Here is an 18,215-nt window from a genome sequence, read left to right as displayed (position 1 = left end):
ATCACAAGTAACAGATTAATGCTGGTAAGTGATAGAAATACATAAAAAATACTTATTTGCGGGATATTAATTTTGGTTGGTTTCCTGGGTTGACAATTCCATGAATTAAAAATATATACATCAAAAAATGACAAAAATTTACTATTTTTTGTCTGCAAAATTGGAAATCTGCAAATGAAATTCTCCACAAACAGTAATTTTGTTTGAACAATGAAATGTCGTACACCGTGGTGTAATGGATATGGTGTCCGCCTAGCGACCGGGAGGTCACGGGTTCGCTCCCCTTCGTGGGAGCGTTCTTTAGATCTCCCCCAAAGACACCAAGTACTGGTTCTAGTCCCAGGAAACGGACTTGAGAGTGTTTCAACTAAGCCTTAGGCTTTCTATGCAATCAAGCTAAAATAAATAGGTTTAAACTAAATGTTCAATTTGAGGTTAATACTAAACTGCACACAAGATCACAATCATAGTCTTTAATGAAATTGTTTGATCCCCAATGTGGGAGCGTTCTTTAGTTCTCCCCCAAAGACACCAAGTACTGGTTCTAGGCCCGGGAAACAGACTCGAGAGCATTTATATAAGCCTTAGGCTTTCGATGCAATCGAGCTAAAGGAAATAGGTTTAACCTAAAATTAAACTAAATGTCGTACCAAAAATTATCAATGACTTTATAGTTAACAACAGATCCCAAGAATGTTTTAAATTGCTTTAAATTCTTTGATACAAACAAACATCACACAGAAGATCCCACACTTTGCACAGACGTATCTGTAGTGTCATTATTAATGTTCTGGGAGGTGTCCCCTAGCAAGGGTTTCACATGGGAGGTGTCCCCCAGCAAGGGTTTCACGTATTTGCACTGGATCCACACTCGGTACATCTTGATCTGCCTGCCTCTGTTCACCTGCAGTCTGCGATCTACAAAGTTCTGTTTCTCATGGAGGCCTGCTTTGCCCATGATTTCTCGAAGTTCGTCTGAAAAAAGTCAATCCCCGTAAAAAATACTGGAAATCAGTAGTTTCAAACAATGCAGACTCAAACCCTTAGGGATTATAAATCTTGAAATAACAACTGAAAATAAAAGAAAGAATTGCTGAAAAGCTTTAAATAATTATTTTTACAAATTTACATGTCACGATGGGTCCAAATAACATGGCTTGTCCAATTTCAAAATCACCTTATTTTGCTCTTATTTTTAACTAGAATCAAACATCAATTTAATACCTGTAGTTACTAATGGGTGTACCGTTAACTGTTTTGTTTCTCTGATCATTGATCAAATATAAACAAAGTGAACCTTCAGCTTCATCGACAGGACAGAACCTTATTACATCATAATTTCCAATATCAAAACTTCTATGTCATCTTTCAACAAACAGATACACAATTTTAACTGGAGCTATATGTCAGATTTTCCAACAAACATGCAAGACAAATCATGTATCCGCGTGACATGCACTTAACAAGAATCATTTGGACTAGAAAAATCAGGTAAAAGGTTCAAAAACATTCTTAGAAAAATGCCATTTAAGTCTTGGCGACATTTATTTCCGTAATGAAGTGATAAAAAACGAAGGTTCCAGTATAGACATCACTATTCACTACCGGTAGTCTGTTTACAGACCTTGTGTGAAAAAATAAACTCTAGTCCCATCTCCTCGCGCATAGAAATTCTCACCGAGACAGCGACCTGCAATAGAATCAACACACTTAATGGATCTAATAGAGAAATTGAATAAAACAAGCAAATTCGTTGAATTAATATCCCCCGCCAAAATACTTCTGGACACAAATATTTCTGGACAGATGGACAACGCCAACATCATCCACTTATCCATTTATATACTCATACCAAGTTTCAATGAAATCCTTCAAAGCACTTCCAAGATATGGCTCCGGACACACAAAAGTATTTTTTTTCAAGATACAAAGGGCCATAACTCCGTTATTAACAGATAGTGTACAATGCCATTTGGCGTGCATCATCCTCTTATCCATATATATGCTCATACCAAGTTTCAATGAAATCCGCCAAAGCACTTCCAAGACATGGCTCCGGACACAAAAGTGCTGGACGGATGGAAAACGCCAAAACAAACAAACCTACAAACAATTAAAAAGGTGACACATTCTGCTTTAAATGGCTTATGAATATTACTTAGTAAATAAATTCTCACCAAAATCTGAGAGTATTTTTATGCTCAATATCAAAACTTAATATTTTGTTAAACTTTGAAAAATTTGCTGAACAGCATTCAGGTCATTCATAAAAGCCTTCCATAAGCAAGGCTGCAAATAAGAAACGAATATTATCACATGTTTTTTAACCAACCGGAACCATTTTTTAACTCGTCCAAAATATAATTTGGGAAAAATCTAAGTTTCATGCAGATCGGACATTAATTTGGCATCTAGATTGTTAAAAAGGTTTTACTATAGACATATAAAGCCATATAAGGAAAAATGCACTGCCCCCTGGCAGCCATATTTTTCAACCAACCAGAATCATTTTCAAACTCATCCAAGTTATCATTGGGACAAATCTTCTGACTAAGCTTCATGATGATCAGACAAATGTGGCTTCTAGAGCATTAATAAGGTTTTACTCTAGCCATATAAGGAAAAATGCCACACCCCCTGGCGGCCATGTTTTTCAACCAACGGGAACCATTTTTGAACTCATCCAAGATATTATTTGCACAAATCTTCTGACAAATTTTATGAAGATCGGACAACAAATGTGGCCTCTAGAGTGTTAACAAGGCAAATGTTGACTACGCACGACGCACAAAGGAGGACAGACAAAAGGCAATCACAAAAGCTCACCATGAGCACATTGTGCTCAGGTGAGCTAAAAATGGTGCAATGCAACTGATCATGTCAAATTAAAATAAATGTAATAATCAAAGAAACTCTTTGAGCCATGTTCCAGGAACAAGAGCACCGTCTAACGGGTGCCACGCTCAGCTGCGAAAGCTTGTCAGAATTTTTTTTTTAAGAGGTCACAGTGACCTTGACCTTTGACCTAGTGACCCAACAAGAGATGTGTTAATCAGAAACACAATGCCCCCTACTGCACCACTTTGAAATAAAATTTATATTTATCATTTGGCAGGTATAGACATCATCTCCCTTTAAAGCTTTATTACTTTCCTTGGATTTTGTCCAATCCAACCGAGGGGGCGGAGGTCTGTACACAGTCAAAAATGAACAAGTCAGACATCACTGACAACCAAGGCCTGTGGTTTATCAAAGAAATCATAGCCAGAGTTCATCATGTATGTATGGACATAAGTCCACTGGTATATAATGAAAAATAGCATTCACAAATAAGAACATGATAATTATATCAAGAGATGTGTTCGTCAGAAACACAATGCCCCCTATTGTGCGGTTTTGAAATAAAACTGCTATTTATCATTTGGCAGGTACAGAAATCATCTACCTTAAAATCTTATTACTTCCCTTGAATTTTGTCCAATCCAACCGGATATCGTCAATATTTAAAAAGTTATGGCCAAAATTAAGGTTTAAGCACGATGCCTGGCGGACGGCGGACGACGAGCTGGCTATGACAATAGCTCTCCGAAAACAGCCTCGCTAAAAAATGGGCTTTATGCATGTGCGTAAAGTGTCGTCTCAGATTAGCCCGTGCAGTCAACACAGGCTTATCAGGCACAACACTTTCAGATTTTAAGGAAATTTTCATTTAAAGGAAGTCTCTTCTAAATGCAAGGTGAACAAGCTATCCCTGATTAGCCTATGCGCACTATAGTGTTTTTCCCAGGAGGGCAAAGGGGCATGGCGCATTACTTTCAAAAAGGGCATTTTAGCGCGACGTTTAGGCAATAAAGGGCAAAAACGTTCCTTGAATACCTGAATTAGGGAGAAACATGTTATCGCATCAGAGGCAGTTGTGGAAAAAAATATAAACAAGCACATTTAATGGTAATAGATGTATTTAACTTACTTAATACTATGACTTATGTTAATATATTTACCTTGCAATGTACATTTAAGTTCCATGCTGTTTCAATAAACTGTACAGCACGACAAACATAATAAAGCAATATATGCATATGAATCTGATTAAACACAGATCCACTAACATATAAATGAAACCATGTTTGTCTTATCCCATTTTCTAACAATAATCTTGACAGATGTTTAAAATAACATTGCGAGTAACAATATGCAAACACTCGTTTCCGTGACATACATCCACCGAGTAGATTACAAATAAATAAATAATGTTGTTGCTCTCTAAAACATTTTTATGCATCGTTGATTATCACAGACATTTCATTAATTCCTTCTTAATGTATAATCTCCATCGTTAATTCGATCGTTTACGACGTTATTTGCCATTTTTGCCGAGTCACAATTTAATTCTGTATAGTCCGCCATGTTGATAAAATGTCAAATGATGTAAGCGACAGGTGCGCATAGCAACGTTAAATCGTATATGCGATTCGCATTTTGTTAAATTAGTATACGTCTCAGTAATTATTTCAATAATTAGATCTAATTATCTTAAAGACGAAAACGATAAAGATTAAATTTGTTTGTGATTTTAAATGTAATTATGCGTAAAAATATATGTTTTGATATAACTGAATAATGCATGCAATGCACAATTGCCACGAGAATAACATCGAGTTTTTCAACAAAAGTCTCCAAAGTAATGATTTTATCGTGGAGGTATACACATTGCGGACCAAAAAATGCGCTTGGTATAACATAGCCTTCGGCATTATCGATTGATACTGACATGAGGTTATTCACGCATGACTAATTCACAGCTTTGGAGGAGTCAGTAAGACCTACCTATAAATCGAGCACTGTAATAGATTAAATCTGCTCAATTAATATTTGATTAGACGTTGACGTCTCTCGAGTAAATCAAGCACAGTCGGAGCGTCACAGACAATCAAGGAAGCTGATTCTGCGGACCAAGTTAGATCGTAAGGCAATAAAGATGTTATCGATAAGGGCGCGTGGCGAAATTTGCCTTTGAAAAAAAGGGCGTGTGGTGAAATTTGCCCTTGAAAAGGGCAGAGTGGCGATCCGGGAGGGCGGCGTGGCATTTCGCCACGCAAAAATGGCCTGGGAAAAACACTACGTACTACAAAGGCTAATTTGGAATTACACTTTATGCACTTGCATTAAGTCCAGATTATCAAGAACGAGGCTCATTTGAATAGCTCCCAACGTTACGACCCTGTACCTTTTTTGAAGCGCAACTGTGCCAAATCATATCTGCCATAGTCACGAAACAAGATCACACCCCCGGGTTTAAGGAACCCAGCCAGACGGCATATCACAGACTGAAACCTGGAACAAACATTTCACAAAGTAGGCATAGTAGTTTTTGTGTAAGAAAACTTAAAATATTTAACCCATTTAATGCCTAGTAGACTCTCCCATCCTTCTAAATTGGATCAATGAGAAGTATTTTTCAAACTTAATTGCACTTAATATCCAGGCCACTCTGTACAGCAACATGAATAACATACTTGTCTGGACAGATGATTAGCAACATGAATCCCAAAATTGTCTGGACTGATGACTAAGATACTATGTACAGCAACATGAATACCATACTTGTCTGGACTGATGACTAGCAACATGAATACCATACTTGTCTGGACTGATGACTAGCAACATGAATACCATACTTGTCTGGACTGATGACTAAGATACTATGCACAGCAACATGAATCTCATACTTGTCTGGACTGATGACTAAGATACTATGCACAGCAACATGAATCTCATACTTGTCTGGACTGATGACTAAGATACTATGCACAGCAACATGAATACCATACTTGTCTGGACTGATGACTAAGATACTATGTACAGCAACATGAATCTCATACTTGTCTGGACTGATGACTAAGATACTATGCACAGCAACATGAATACCATACTTGTCTGGACTGATGACTAAGATACTATGCACAGCAACATGAATACCATACTTGTCTGGACTGATGACTAAGATACTATGCACAGCAACATGAATCTCATACTTGTCTGGACTGATGACTAAGATACTATGCACAGCAACATGAATCTCATACTTGTCTGGACTGATGACTAGATATACGATGTACAGCAACATGAATACCATACTTGTCTGGACTGATGACTAAGATACTATGTACAGCAACATGAATCTCATACTTGTCTGGACTGATGACTAAGATACTATGTACAGCAACATGAATACCATACTTGTCTGGACTGATGACTAGATATACTATGTACAGCAACATGAATCTCATACTTGTCTGGACTGATGACTAAGATACTATGTACAGCAACATGAATCTCATACTTGTCTGGACTGATGACTAAGATACTATGTACAGCAACATGAATCTCATACTTGTCTGGACTGATGACTAAGATACTATGTACAGCAACATGAATACCATACTTGTCTGGACTGATGACTAAGATACTATGCACAGCAACATGAATACCATACTTGTCTGGACTGATGACTAAGATACTATGTACAGCAACATGAATACCATACTTGTCTGGACTGATGACTAGCAACATGAATACCATACTTGTCTGGACTGATGACTAAGATACTATGTACAGCAACATGAATACCATACTTGTCTGGACTGATGACTAAGATACTATGTACAGCAACATGAATACCATACTTGTCTGGACTGATGACTAAGATACTATGCACAGCAACATGAATACCATACTTGTCTGGACTGATGACTAAGATACTATGTACAGCAACATGAATACCATACTTGTCTGGACTGATGACTAGATTTACTATGCACAGCAACATGAATACCATACTTGTCTGGACTGATGACTAAGATACTATGTACAGCAACATGAATACCATACTTGTCTGGACTGATGACTAGATATACTATGTACAGCAACATGAATACCATACTTGTCTGGACTGATGACTAGATATACTATGTACAGCAACATGAATACCATACTTGTCTGGACTGATGACTAAGATACTATGCACAGCAACATGAATACCGTACTTGTCTGGACTGATGGCCGACAACACAAAGATGAGTATGATCACGTCGAGGCTGTTGTCAGGGAAGGGTACAGTTGCCATGGGATCAGATATGTCACACAGAAAGGCCTGGCAACGCTCGGGCTCATACTCCTTGCTTTCCTGGATAACCAATAAGAGTGTTTTATAAATATTGATTGTGAGTATTAATTTATAACTCTCTGATTATACTCCTTTAATTGACGTTTCGGCATAATGCCTTTATCAAAACATTGGAAATTATATGTTAACTACATTTTTACGTCTTTTGACTGCACAATTTAAATAACAAAGAAAAATGTTTTTAAACGTCAAATGACGTTGTACATGATGACGTCATAAATGGCGTTATATAAAATGGCGCCAAAAAAATGTAAAAATTCGCCAAAAATGAAATGACGTTAAACACTTACATATTGTATCTTAATCCTATGTTAAATGTGTGCTTTATATATTTAATAAATTGATATTTTACAATAAAATAATCATCATCATATGTAATTATAATCTACCAATCTCAGAACATTTCAATGGTGCAGGCCACAGAGTGCAGGATATGGGTGTATCAGTGTTAACACAAATAAGAGACAGTTCCCATTATTACAGACTTATTAAAGAATTGGAATTTATAAAGAAGTTTCAAACGCAATCACCAAATGGACTAAATACAAAAAATCAACTTGATGTCCTGCTACGGGAAACTATCTTGTAAAAAATATATGTGAAAAACATTTGATATTAATCATCAACATAAATGGATGTAAAACTAATAGTACTTTATGCAATTTATCTTGTCCATAATGTGTATATGATATATAGAATAGCAAGTATATATGATTATTTAATCAAATATCATTTGAATATTATACATAGATATGGATTGAAATAATAAGAGTCATTAAATAAGTTTACCCTATTTAATTTATGATAATAAGTTAAGGTAGATTATAATTACATATGATGATGATTATTTTATTGTAAAATATCAATTTATTAAATATATAAAGCACACATTTAACATAGGATTAAGATACAATATGTAAGTGTTTAACGTCATTTCATTTTTGGCGAATTTTTACATTTTTTTGGCGCCATTTTATATAACGCCATTTATGACGTCATCATGTACAACGTCATTTGACGTTTAAAAACATTTTTCTTTGTTATTTAAATTGTGCAGTCAAAAGACGTAAAAATGTAGTTAACATATAATTTCCAATGTTTTGATAAAGGCATTATGCCGAAACGTCAATTAAAGGAGTATAATCAGAGAGTTATAATTTTTTAATATCCCTTCGGATAATTCAACTGAGTATTAATTTAATTATTTTCCGATAGGTAATCTAACTAAAATATTAATGTTTTTGAAGTATCAAACACCAGCTCAAAATTTCTTTATCTCACAGTGTAAATACCCTTTCTGTATTAAACTGCTGGAAAAGAAACGACTCTTAAATGAGCTATTTATAAACACATCACATGACGTCATGATGCAATGTAAATATTTGCATTGTTTAAAATCAAACTATGTTTTTGTAAGGAATTTATGCTTCATGTGTTTCGCTGTTGCCTTGTCATCTGGTTTTTCATAGAAAGAAGGTATACAATACTAGTACTGTTCAATGGAATATTTGATTGTTGTGGTTTTCAGACTTGTCATCTGGTTTTTCATAGAAAGAAGGTATACAATATTAGTACTGAATATTTTAATTGTTGTGGTTTTCAGATGGTTTGTTTCCGACTCATTGATTGTAATTGAATTCCTTTCACCTCTATGGTTCATGATATACAAAACATAGGAACACCACAGTCATTTAATATAAATCTTTTGGTACAAATTTCTTTACATTTTTGTAGGATAAACAGTCTCAGAGTTGTATTTATACATTTAGAATTATTGCATGTTAGGTCACAATGTATTATCTAATGCTATTTCTTGTACAATGTTTTTTTTTAAATATTTAATATAAATCCTAAACTTACAATGCCATTTTAAAATAGTAATTTTTTGCTAATTTTTCTGTTACAGACTCAAGAAATTTTGAGAAATTGCGGCCATGACATCATTTAACCCTTTACCACTTAGATATGTATTTTCACGCAGTTGAAGTCCCTTAGAAATTACATTTAATTAAATCTACCTTTCTTACTAGATACTTTTTTTTAATTTTTAGAATTAGTCATAGGAAATATTTTTAAATCAACAACTTCTGTTTTACATATAAAAAGAAATGCAGTATACTGATGATTTTTCCAATACATGAATTCTACTTATATAAGTCACAAACCTTCACCATGTCAACTGCAGTTTTGGCAAAGTCACAGCAATAAACCATTAGGCCCTTGTCACTGGAATAAAAAAATGTTCATGTCTACATGGCCTCAATTTATTTCAAGATGAGCATTTCAAACCCTATGTACTTACAATGTACAGCTTATCTACACATACTATTCAAATATATGCTCTTCTTCATTTTACCTCCAGAATTTACGTATTACATAACAAATTTACAACATAGATGATTTGGCTAAAGTGTTGATTTCTGCACCTATAATCAAAACATGACTTTAAAATGTAAAGGTACTGCCTGGTGAAACAATATGAGCAATCCTATGAGAAATGGGGCTTTATGCATACGCCTTAAGTGCTGTACAAGATTATCAGGGATCAATCAAGAATGACACTTGCCGCATAACCTGGATTTTCAGTAAAAAGAGACTTCCTTTAAATGAACTCTAACTCAAAAAGGGAAAGATTTGTCCGTGATTAGCCTGTGCAAACTGCACAAGATAATATTGGACGACACTGTATACACATGCATTTAGCCCTTTTTTTCCCCAGAGAGCAGCTCAAATGTAAAGGTACTGCCCTGTGACTGGTTTGAAGCCTTACAAGAAAGCAGCTCAAATGTAAAGGTACTGCCCTGTGACTAATTTGAAGCCTTACAAGAGAGCAGCTCAAATGTAAAGGTTCTGCCCTGTGACTGATTTGAAGCTTTACAAGAGAGCAGCTCAAATGTAAAGGTACTGCCCTGTGACTAATTTGAAGCTTTACAAGAGAGCAGCTCAAATGTAAAGGTACTGCCGTGTGACTGATTTGAAGCCTTACAAGAGAGCAGCTCAATTGTAAAGGTACTGCCCTGTGACTGATTTGAAGCCTTACAAAGGAGCAGCTCAAATGTAAAGGTACTGCCCTGTGACTGATTTGAAGCCTTACAAGAGAGCAGCTCAAATGTAAAGGTACTGCTGTGTGACTGATTTGAAGCCTTACAAGAGAGCAGCTCAAATGTAAAGGTACTGCCCTGTGACTAATTTGAAGTCTTACAAGAGAGCAGCTCAAATGTAAAGGTACTGCCCTGTGACTGATTTGAAGCCTTACAAGACAGCAGCTCAAATGTAAAGGTACTGCCATGTGACTGATTTGAAGCCTTACAAGAGAGCAGCTCAAATGTAAAGGTACTGCCGTGTGACTAATTTGAAGCCTTACAAGAGAGCAGCTCAAATGTAAAGGTACTGCCCTGTGACTGATTTGAAGCCTTACAAGAGAGCAGCTCAAATGTAAAGGTACTGCCGTGTGACTGATTTGAAGCCTTACAAGAGAGCAGCTCAAATGTAAAGGTACTGCCCTGTGACTAATTTGAAGCCTTACAAGAGAGCAGCTCAAATGTAAAGGTATTGCCCTGTGACTAATTTGAAGCTTTACAAGGGAGCAGCTCAAATGTAAAGGTACTGCCCTGTGACTGATTTGAAGCCTTACAAGAGAGCAGCTCAAATGTAAAGGTACTGCCCTGTGACTGATTTGAAGCTTTACAAGAGAGCAGCTCAAATGTAAAGGTACTGCCCTGTGACTAATTTGAAGCCTTACAAGAGAGCAGCTCAAATGTAAAGGTACTGCCCTGTGACTAATTTGAAGCCTTACAAGAGAGCAGCTCAATGTAAAGGTACTGCCCTGTGTCTAATTTGAAGCTTTACAAGAGAGCAGCTCAAATGTAAAGGTACTGCCATGTGACTAATTTGAAGCCTTACTAGAGAGCAGCTCAAATGTAAAGGTACTGCCCTGTGACTGATTTGAAGCCTTACAAGGGAGCAGCTCAAATGTAAAGGTACTGCCCTGTGACTAATTTGAAGCCTTAAAAGAGAGCAGCTCAAATGTAAAGGTACTGCTCTGTGACTAATTTGAATCCTTACAAGAGAGCAGCTCAAATGTAAAGGTACTGCCCTGTGACTGATTTGAAGCCTTACAAGAGAGCAGCTCAAATGTAAAGGTACTGCCCTGTGACTAATTTGAAGCCTTACAAGAGAGCAGCTCAAATTTAAAGATACTGCCCTGTGACTAATTTGAAGCCTTACAAGAGAGCAGCTCAAATGTAAAGGCACTGCCCTCTGACTAATTTGAAGCCTTACAAGAGAGCAGCTCTAATGTAAAGGTACTGTGGTGTGACTGATTTGAAGCCTTACAAGAGAGCAGCTCAAATGTAAAGGTACTGCCCTGTGACTAATTTTAAGCTTTACAAGAGAGCAGCTCAAATGTAAAGATACTGCCCTGTGACTAATTTGAAGCCTTACAAGAGAGCAGCTCAAATGTAAAGGTACTGCCCTGGGACTAATTTGAAGCCTTACAAGTGAGCAGCTCAAATGTAAAGGTACTGCCCTGTGACTGATTTGAAGCCTTACAAGAGAGCAGCTCAAATGTTAAGGTACTGCCCTGTGACTGATTTGAAGCCTTACAAGAGAGCAGCTCATGTGTAAAGATACTGCCCTGTGACTAATTTGAAGCCTTACAAGAGAGCAGCTCAAATGTAAAGGTACTGCCCTGTGACTAATTTGAAGCCTTACAAGAGAGCAGCTCTAATGTAAAGGTACTGCGGTGTGACTGATTTGAAGCCTTACAAGAGAGCAGCTCAAATGTATAGGTACTGCCCTGTGACTAATTTGAAGCTTTACAAGAGAGCAGCTCAAATGTAAAGATACTGCCCTGTGACTAATTTGAAGCCTTAAAAGAGAGCAGCTCAAATGTAAAGGTACTGCCCTGGGACTAATTTGAAGCCTTACAAGTGAGCAGCTCAAATGTAAAGGTACTGCCCTGTGACTGATTTGAAGCCTTACAAGAGAGCAGCTCAAATGTAAAGGTACTGCCCTGTGACTGATTTGAAGCCTTACAAGAGAGCAGCTCAAATGTAAAGGTACTGCCCTGTGACTGATTTGAAGCCTTACAAGACAGCAGCTCAAATGTAAAGGTACTGCCCTGTGACTGATTTGAAGCCTTACAAGAGAGCAGCTCAAATGTAAAGGTACTGCCGTGTGAGTAATTTGAAGCCTTACAAGACAGCAGCTCAAATGTAAAGGTACTGCCGTGTGACTGATTTGAAGCCTTACTTGTTTGCCTTCAGGATTGGGAACACTGTATTACCAACTCCACAGCCAACCTGTGAAAGGATGGATGATCAGCACTCAATATGAGGCTGGGGTTCAATGCATTTGTGGAAAGTGTTGTACCAGATGAGCCTGGGGTTCAATGCATTTGTGGAAAGTGTTGTACCAGATGAGTCTGTGTAGTCAGCACAGTCACGGATAAAACTTTCTGCTTTTCTGGCATTTATTATCTAAAGGAAGAATTTACTTAGTGAAAATCCAGTTAAGGCAGACATTGGCTTCTCTTATTAGACTGTGGGGATTGCACAGACTTATCTGTGAGAACACTTTACACAAATGCATTCAACCCAATTCTTCCAAAGTGATGCTAATATATTTTTAATGATTCTAATTTATTGTTCACTTACAATTGTTCATGTCAGCATGGATTAATTTACAGAAATTCTGTGATATCAATTAAATTGTTCACTGTTCTAAATGCACAAGCTCCTAAAACATGGTTTATTGATAAAAAATATTGCGCATGCATTAAAAGATTCCATTTGAAAAGATTATAATTTAAACAACAATAAGGCTATGAATGTATTACGTTTTTAACGGATAGTTTTCAGTAGACTCACATATAAATTAGACACACACACAAAAACACATTAATAATGTCAAAATAAACCAAATGAAATCAGCACAGCACTTACCTCAAATATTCTGAACTGAGCAGACTGACCTTGGAAAACATCTTTGGGTTCTGCAAGCATGAACTGAGCAGACTGACCTTGTAAAACATCTTTGGGTTCTGCAAGCAGTGACAATTTTTGTACTCACAATATGACATGAACAATTGAACATGTTATAGAATACTGTAAAATCATCATTATCATGGGACATTGATTTTCGTTGATTTGGTAGCTACATGTAGAACATTCCACAAATTCAACACAAACACATCAAAAAAAGACAGACGCAAAATGTGTTAAAACTTTATTAGGGGTTAAAGACCCACATACATTCATATGTCTAGATAAATAACCTGACTCCTTGGGCATGTCCAGTTTGGATGCAAAGGGCATGATTGGAACAAAGTTAAAGGATCTTTGTACACAATTACACACCAAATATTACAAAACCTGACTTATGAGAAGATTTTTGAAGTTTTAATTTTAAAAATATATTTTTGCTCTGTTGACCTACAGATGCAGCAGTTTATGAGAAGTTGTCATTGGATTTAAAAGTGTATTGATGGGGGACAAAGGACAAAACACGATCATAAACAGTAAACCGGAGCATGATGCACTCAGCTGTGCTAAAATTTTAATTATAAACATATGTGTACACTTATTCATGACATTGTAATGTTTTCATACCTCTAGACAGCTTGACATGCATTTTTAGTTGATGCAAATTAGAATACTTATGTCATCTTATTCAAAACCAGACTTAACAAGTGTCCAGCATTTATTGTATCACTTCATGCAAAAATGGGTCTTATGTGTAATTGACGGCTAGCCAAGCTGCCAGACAAGCAGGCACAGTCTCCCAGTCTGGTCAGGATGGCTAGCCAAGCTGCCAGACTAGCAGGCACATTCTCCCTGTCTGGTCAGGATGGCTAGCCAAGCTGCCAGACAAGCAGGCACAGTCTCGCAGTCTGGTCAGCAGCTACACTATTTGTTATAAAGTCATAAAAAGTTGCGCATGTCTATGCACAGTCTCGCAGTTTCGTCAGGAGCTACACTATCTGTTATAGAGTCAAGCAAGGTTGCGCGTCTCATAAGCAGACAGCATTGCTCCTGATCAGTCTGTGCAAATGCGCAGGCTGGTCTGGACCTACACTGGCCGCCTATCACACATTACTCATTTTGCATTAGGCTGATGATTTATGCAATAATGACAGTGCCAAGGCTCTCCTTTTTAACTAAAATGAGAACCATGATAATTACAGCAATGGTACCTTTACTGGGCTTTTGATTTTCTGAATGACATGTGTCAACATTTGTTTCTTTTAAAGAATATGTGGGCTTGTTTTCAGTGCTCTGATAGTACTCTGGGGCCAGTTCTGGGAACTCGGTAAAGAGCCAGTGACGATCTTTAAAGAACTTGTTCTCATGTACGCTGTAGAATTTGTCCCAAAACTGATCCGCTTCATTTTCATACTTCTCTGAAACAAAAACCATACAAATTGTTTGTAATTTTTTTAAGTGAAACATCATTATTATTGTCTTCAAGGTTTACTTTGATGTTCAAGTTTAATTCAAATGTTTTATAAAAAAGTGTAAAAAAACGTATAAGGAATGAATGTTTGTTTTTTTTAGATTGCTTTATATTTGTGTATGCATGAATTGCTAAGTATCAACAGCTTAAGCAAATAAGCACAATTTACTGGTACTCATTTGTATGACACACGTTTGTTGAATGGTATTGTTTAGAGACATGCCCAATATATATATGGGCAGTCTGCACAGGCTAATCAGGGATGACACTTTCAGCTTTAACTTGATTTTTGCTAAGAAGGGACATTTTTGAAACAAAAAATATCATTATAGCAAAAAGGACAGGCTAATCTAGAACAACACGTAATGAATATGCATTAAACACCCCTTTACTCAGAGTGCGACGCTTATCCACATGGCACTTGAAATTTATTCAACGCATCATTACAATTACTGTACATTTCATGGGTCTGCCAGTTATTGTTTCCTACATTTTGGTTAAGTGAAAAAAGAAATGGGGCTGGGTACCAAGAACATGCTTTGCATTAGAGTCTCCCTCTAAGAAAACAGGGATTAAGGCATGTGAATAAAGTGTCCTCCCGGATTAGGACATGTAAGCACAAGCTAATCAGGGACAACACTTTCTGCCAAGTGAGCTAGCTTTACACCCTTGGTCAGTCTGTGGCCAGGTGAGCTAACTATACAACCTTGGTCAGCTTCCGTGGCCAGGTGAGCTAGCTATACAACCTTGGTCAGTCTGTGGCCAGGTGAGCTAGCTATACAACCTTGGTCAGTCTGTGGCCAGGTGAGCTAGCTATACAACCTTGGTCAGTCTGTGGCCAGGTGAGCTAACTATACAACCTTGGTCAGCCTGTGGCCAGGTGAGCTAGCTATACAACCTTGGTCAGTCTGTGGCCAGGTGAGCTAGCTATACAACCTTGGTCAGTCTGTGGCCAGGTGAGCTAACTATACAACCTTGGTCAGCCTGTGGCCAGGTGAGCTAGCTATACAACCTTGGTCAGCCTGTGGCCAGGTGAGCTAACTATACAACCTTGGTCAGCCTGTGGCCAGGTGAGCTAACTATACAACCTTGGTCAGCCTGTGGCCAGGTGAGCTAGCTTTACACCCTTGGTCAGTCTGTGGCCAGGTGAGCTAACTATACAACCTTGGTCAGCTTCTGTGGCCAGGTGAGCGAGCTGCTCCTGTGTGGTCCTCCTGGCCTCTGCCTCCTGTGCCTCATCCCATATTACATTATCCCTGAATGAGAAACATTGAGCAGCATTCTTGGTAAACTTGGAATAATGCATTAGAGCAAAGTGTCATACTAGTGTCCCCACTAATCTTTGATATATATATATAATTTTAAGGAGGGTACGTGTTGACCAAATCGGGTACAAGTTGACTAGTGGGGGTACGTGTTGACCAAAAATCGGGTACGAGTTAACCAAATCGGGTACGAGTTGACCGAAGGTACGTGTTGACTTAGGTACGAGTTGACTGGCTTCGGAATATAAAGCTGAAATTGAAATATTGCAACCATTGTAGCGAAGGGAGAATTAAGAGGGGGGTGTGTAGTGAAAGAAGGTCTCTTCCATCTATCTATCTATACTGTCTAACTCCCCTTGCTGGTATTATTGACAGGTGATTATTGACATTATTGCCTTGCTGTTGGGCTAGCTCTTTAGCTAAGTCTAATCTGTTAACTTAAAGTGTGTGACTACCACTCTGGAGTTCGTGAGTTCAATCCCCTGTTGGACATCAGAGTTTTTCAGTTAATAACCTTGATGTCTATGTCGTCATTTTAGAGTGAGCTATCTTGACCTTTCTTGTGAACATTTTAGCTAATTGAATCTTCTCAAAAACTTGATTTTACACTTACCATGAATTGTGTTCAAAAACAGTTTTTGGATCAGTCAAAAAACGATTTCCAAACTGTTGTCTTTTAAGACTTTTATTATATTCTTGATTTTCTGCAGAAAACTCCGCCATGAATAACAGTTGATGACTAGAACCCCTCTGACATGGCTTTGATGCTCGAAAGAGTCGTGAAAACATGTTACAACTGCGTGAACGACAAAGCGCTTCCCTTAACCAGAGTAAGGGTTACGTACTACTATTATATTTGACTCGACTGTCGACTGTCAATCAGTAACTATCATTCTTCTTCTTCTTCTTCCAATAAAGCACTCCTTTGATAAACAAGACTTTGTCAGTTAGGTGTTGATTTAAAAAAACAATGATAGTGTGTACAGGAGGATAACTCGGAAAATGACAGCCACATGAGTAAGAGTTAAAAAAATACTGTGGCTGCTTCATGTATATATAGGGAGGTAGCTAAAGAAACTTCAGCGTACAGTTTATATAGTATTGACAGACCTGTCAATAATCATAAAAAGCGACATTTAAAGTTATGGAAGCCAGAACTAATAGGGAGGTAGTGGATTCAATTGCAAACCAGATCTTGGTAGAATAAACATTTTAAAGAGTCATGGGCGTCCGCACATGGGGGGGGGGGGGGCAAAAATGGGGTTAGCTGACCCCCCCCCCCCCCCCCCGGAAAATCAGTACGAAAAAGCTAGATGATTATGGAAAAATAGAAACGTGTACAACTATGAATTCTGAATTGAACAATTTGGGTCAGAATGACCCCTGGTTAGTTTGACACGAACATCAACTCCCATTTACATGTAAACAAATCATGGATGCGGTTATTGCACAATTTATTTACTCTCGACACAGTGTTTTAAACCTGATTCATTCGTGCGAAATCGAAGAATCGAGAAGTCAATCAATTTACATTTATTCAGTCTGTGAATAGGAAGTGGAGGCTACGTGGGTCTCTGCCGAATTTCTCGAGGATTTTTGTAATGAACATATTCTTGTCGGCGTTGATTCGATCAATGTGAACGATTATCATGCATAATCATGACAGCCTGTCGTCAGACATGGTGGATCTTAGCCATGTCTTGACTCGTCTCAGCGTGCTAGATGATCGTTCCACCGTACAAGTGGCGGCGAGCATGGTTAGTAATATGATCATCGCCTCGCGCACGGCTGGAAACAAATCCGTTTCTTGACCAAGTATATAAACACAATCTGAATCATTTTGTTCGATGGACTGTTGTTGTTCATGTCGTAAAATGACATTGCGTCTTGTTCACAATTATCGATATGATAAAATTCCTCGATGGTTCGGACTGTATCTGTACAGTCTGATCGATCGAAATTTTTGATATGGTTCGGATGGAGTTGATATAACATGAACGCAGGCATACTAGATTCTGAAAATCAGCTTCCTATCTATAGAGGCTGGATAAGTGAGTCCATGTACGGAATATAAATTGTGCGTCGATAGTATTATTCACTGGTTCCACCAACATTTGCTCGTTGCACTTGGACTGCCACATTGCCGTGGTATTGTCATTGTAACACCAATATCTTCGGCTGATTTTAATTCCGGACCGAATATATCCATCGTGAAAATCGATGTCAGATTATCGACGTGTTTTTGACACCGATCATGTCTAATTGAACAGCCTGAAGTGCTTGCGTGATGGGCTTTCAAAAGTACGAAT

The 18,215-nt window shown here is 37.7% G+C and overlaps 1 protein-coding gene across 2 annotated transcripts; it reads right to left on the bottom strand.

The window, feature by feature from the left end:
• Window positions 1–692: 692 nt before the first annotated feature.
• On the bottom strand, window positions 693–16,725 carry LOC127858269 (tRNA N(3)-methylcytidine methyltransferase METTL2-like). Of its 2 annotated transcripts, none has more exons than XM_052395258.1 (10): window positions 16,520–16,725; window positions 15,806–15,897; window positions 14,382–14,588; window positions 13,132–13,229; window positions 12,440–12,489; window positions 9,352–9,412; window positions 7,047–7,186; window positions 5,228–5,334; window positions 1,625–1,690; window positions 693–975 (listed from the first exon to the last, which is right to left on the bottom strand). In XM_052395258.1, exons 1-10 carry the CDS (start codon window positions 16,693–16,695, stop codon window positions 734–736), a joined length of 1,239 nt encoding a protein of 412 aa, XP_052251218.1. In that variant the 5' UTR covers window positions 16,696–16,725; the 3' UTR covers window positions 693–733. The 2 variants fall into 2 exon arrangements, with proteins under 2 accessions (XP_052251218.1, XP_052251219.1); XM_052395259.1 differs by having other exon boundaries at window positions 13,132–13,181.
• Window positions 16,726–18,215: the final 1,490 nt, after the last annotated feature.

Source organism: Dreissena polymorpha, chromosome 14, assembly GCF_020536995.1.
Source record: "Dreissena polymorpha isolate Duluth1 chromosome 14, UMN_Dpol_1.0, whole genome shotgun sequence".
Classification (NCBI taxonomy): Eukaryota; Metazoa; Mollusca; class Bivalvia; order Myida; family Dreissenidae; genus Dreissena; species Dreissena polymorpha.
Note: the sequence above shows the minus strand (reverse complement) of the source record. Positions and strands in the feature narration are given on the sequence as shown.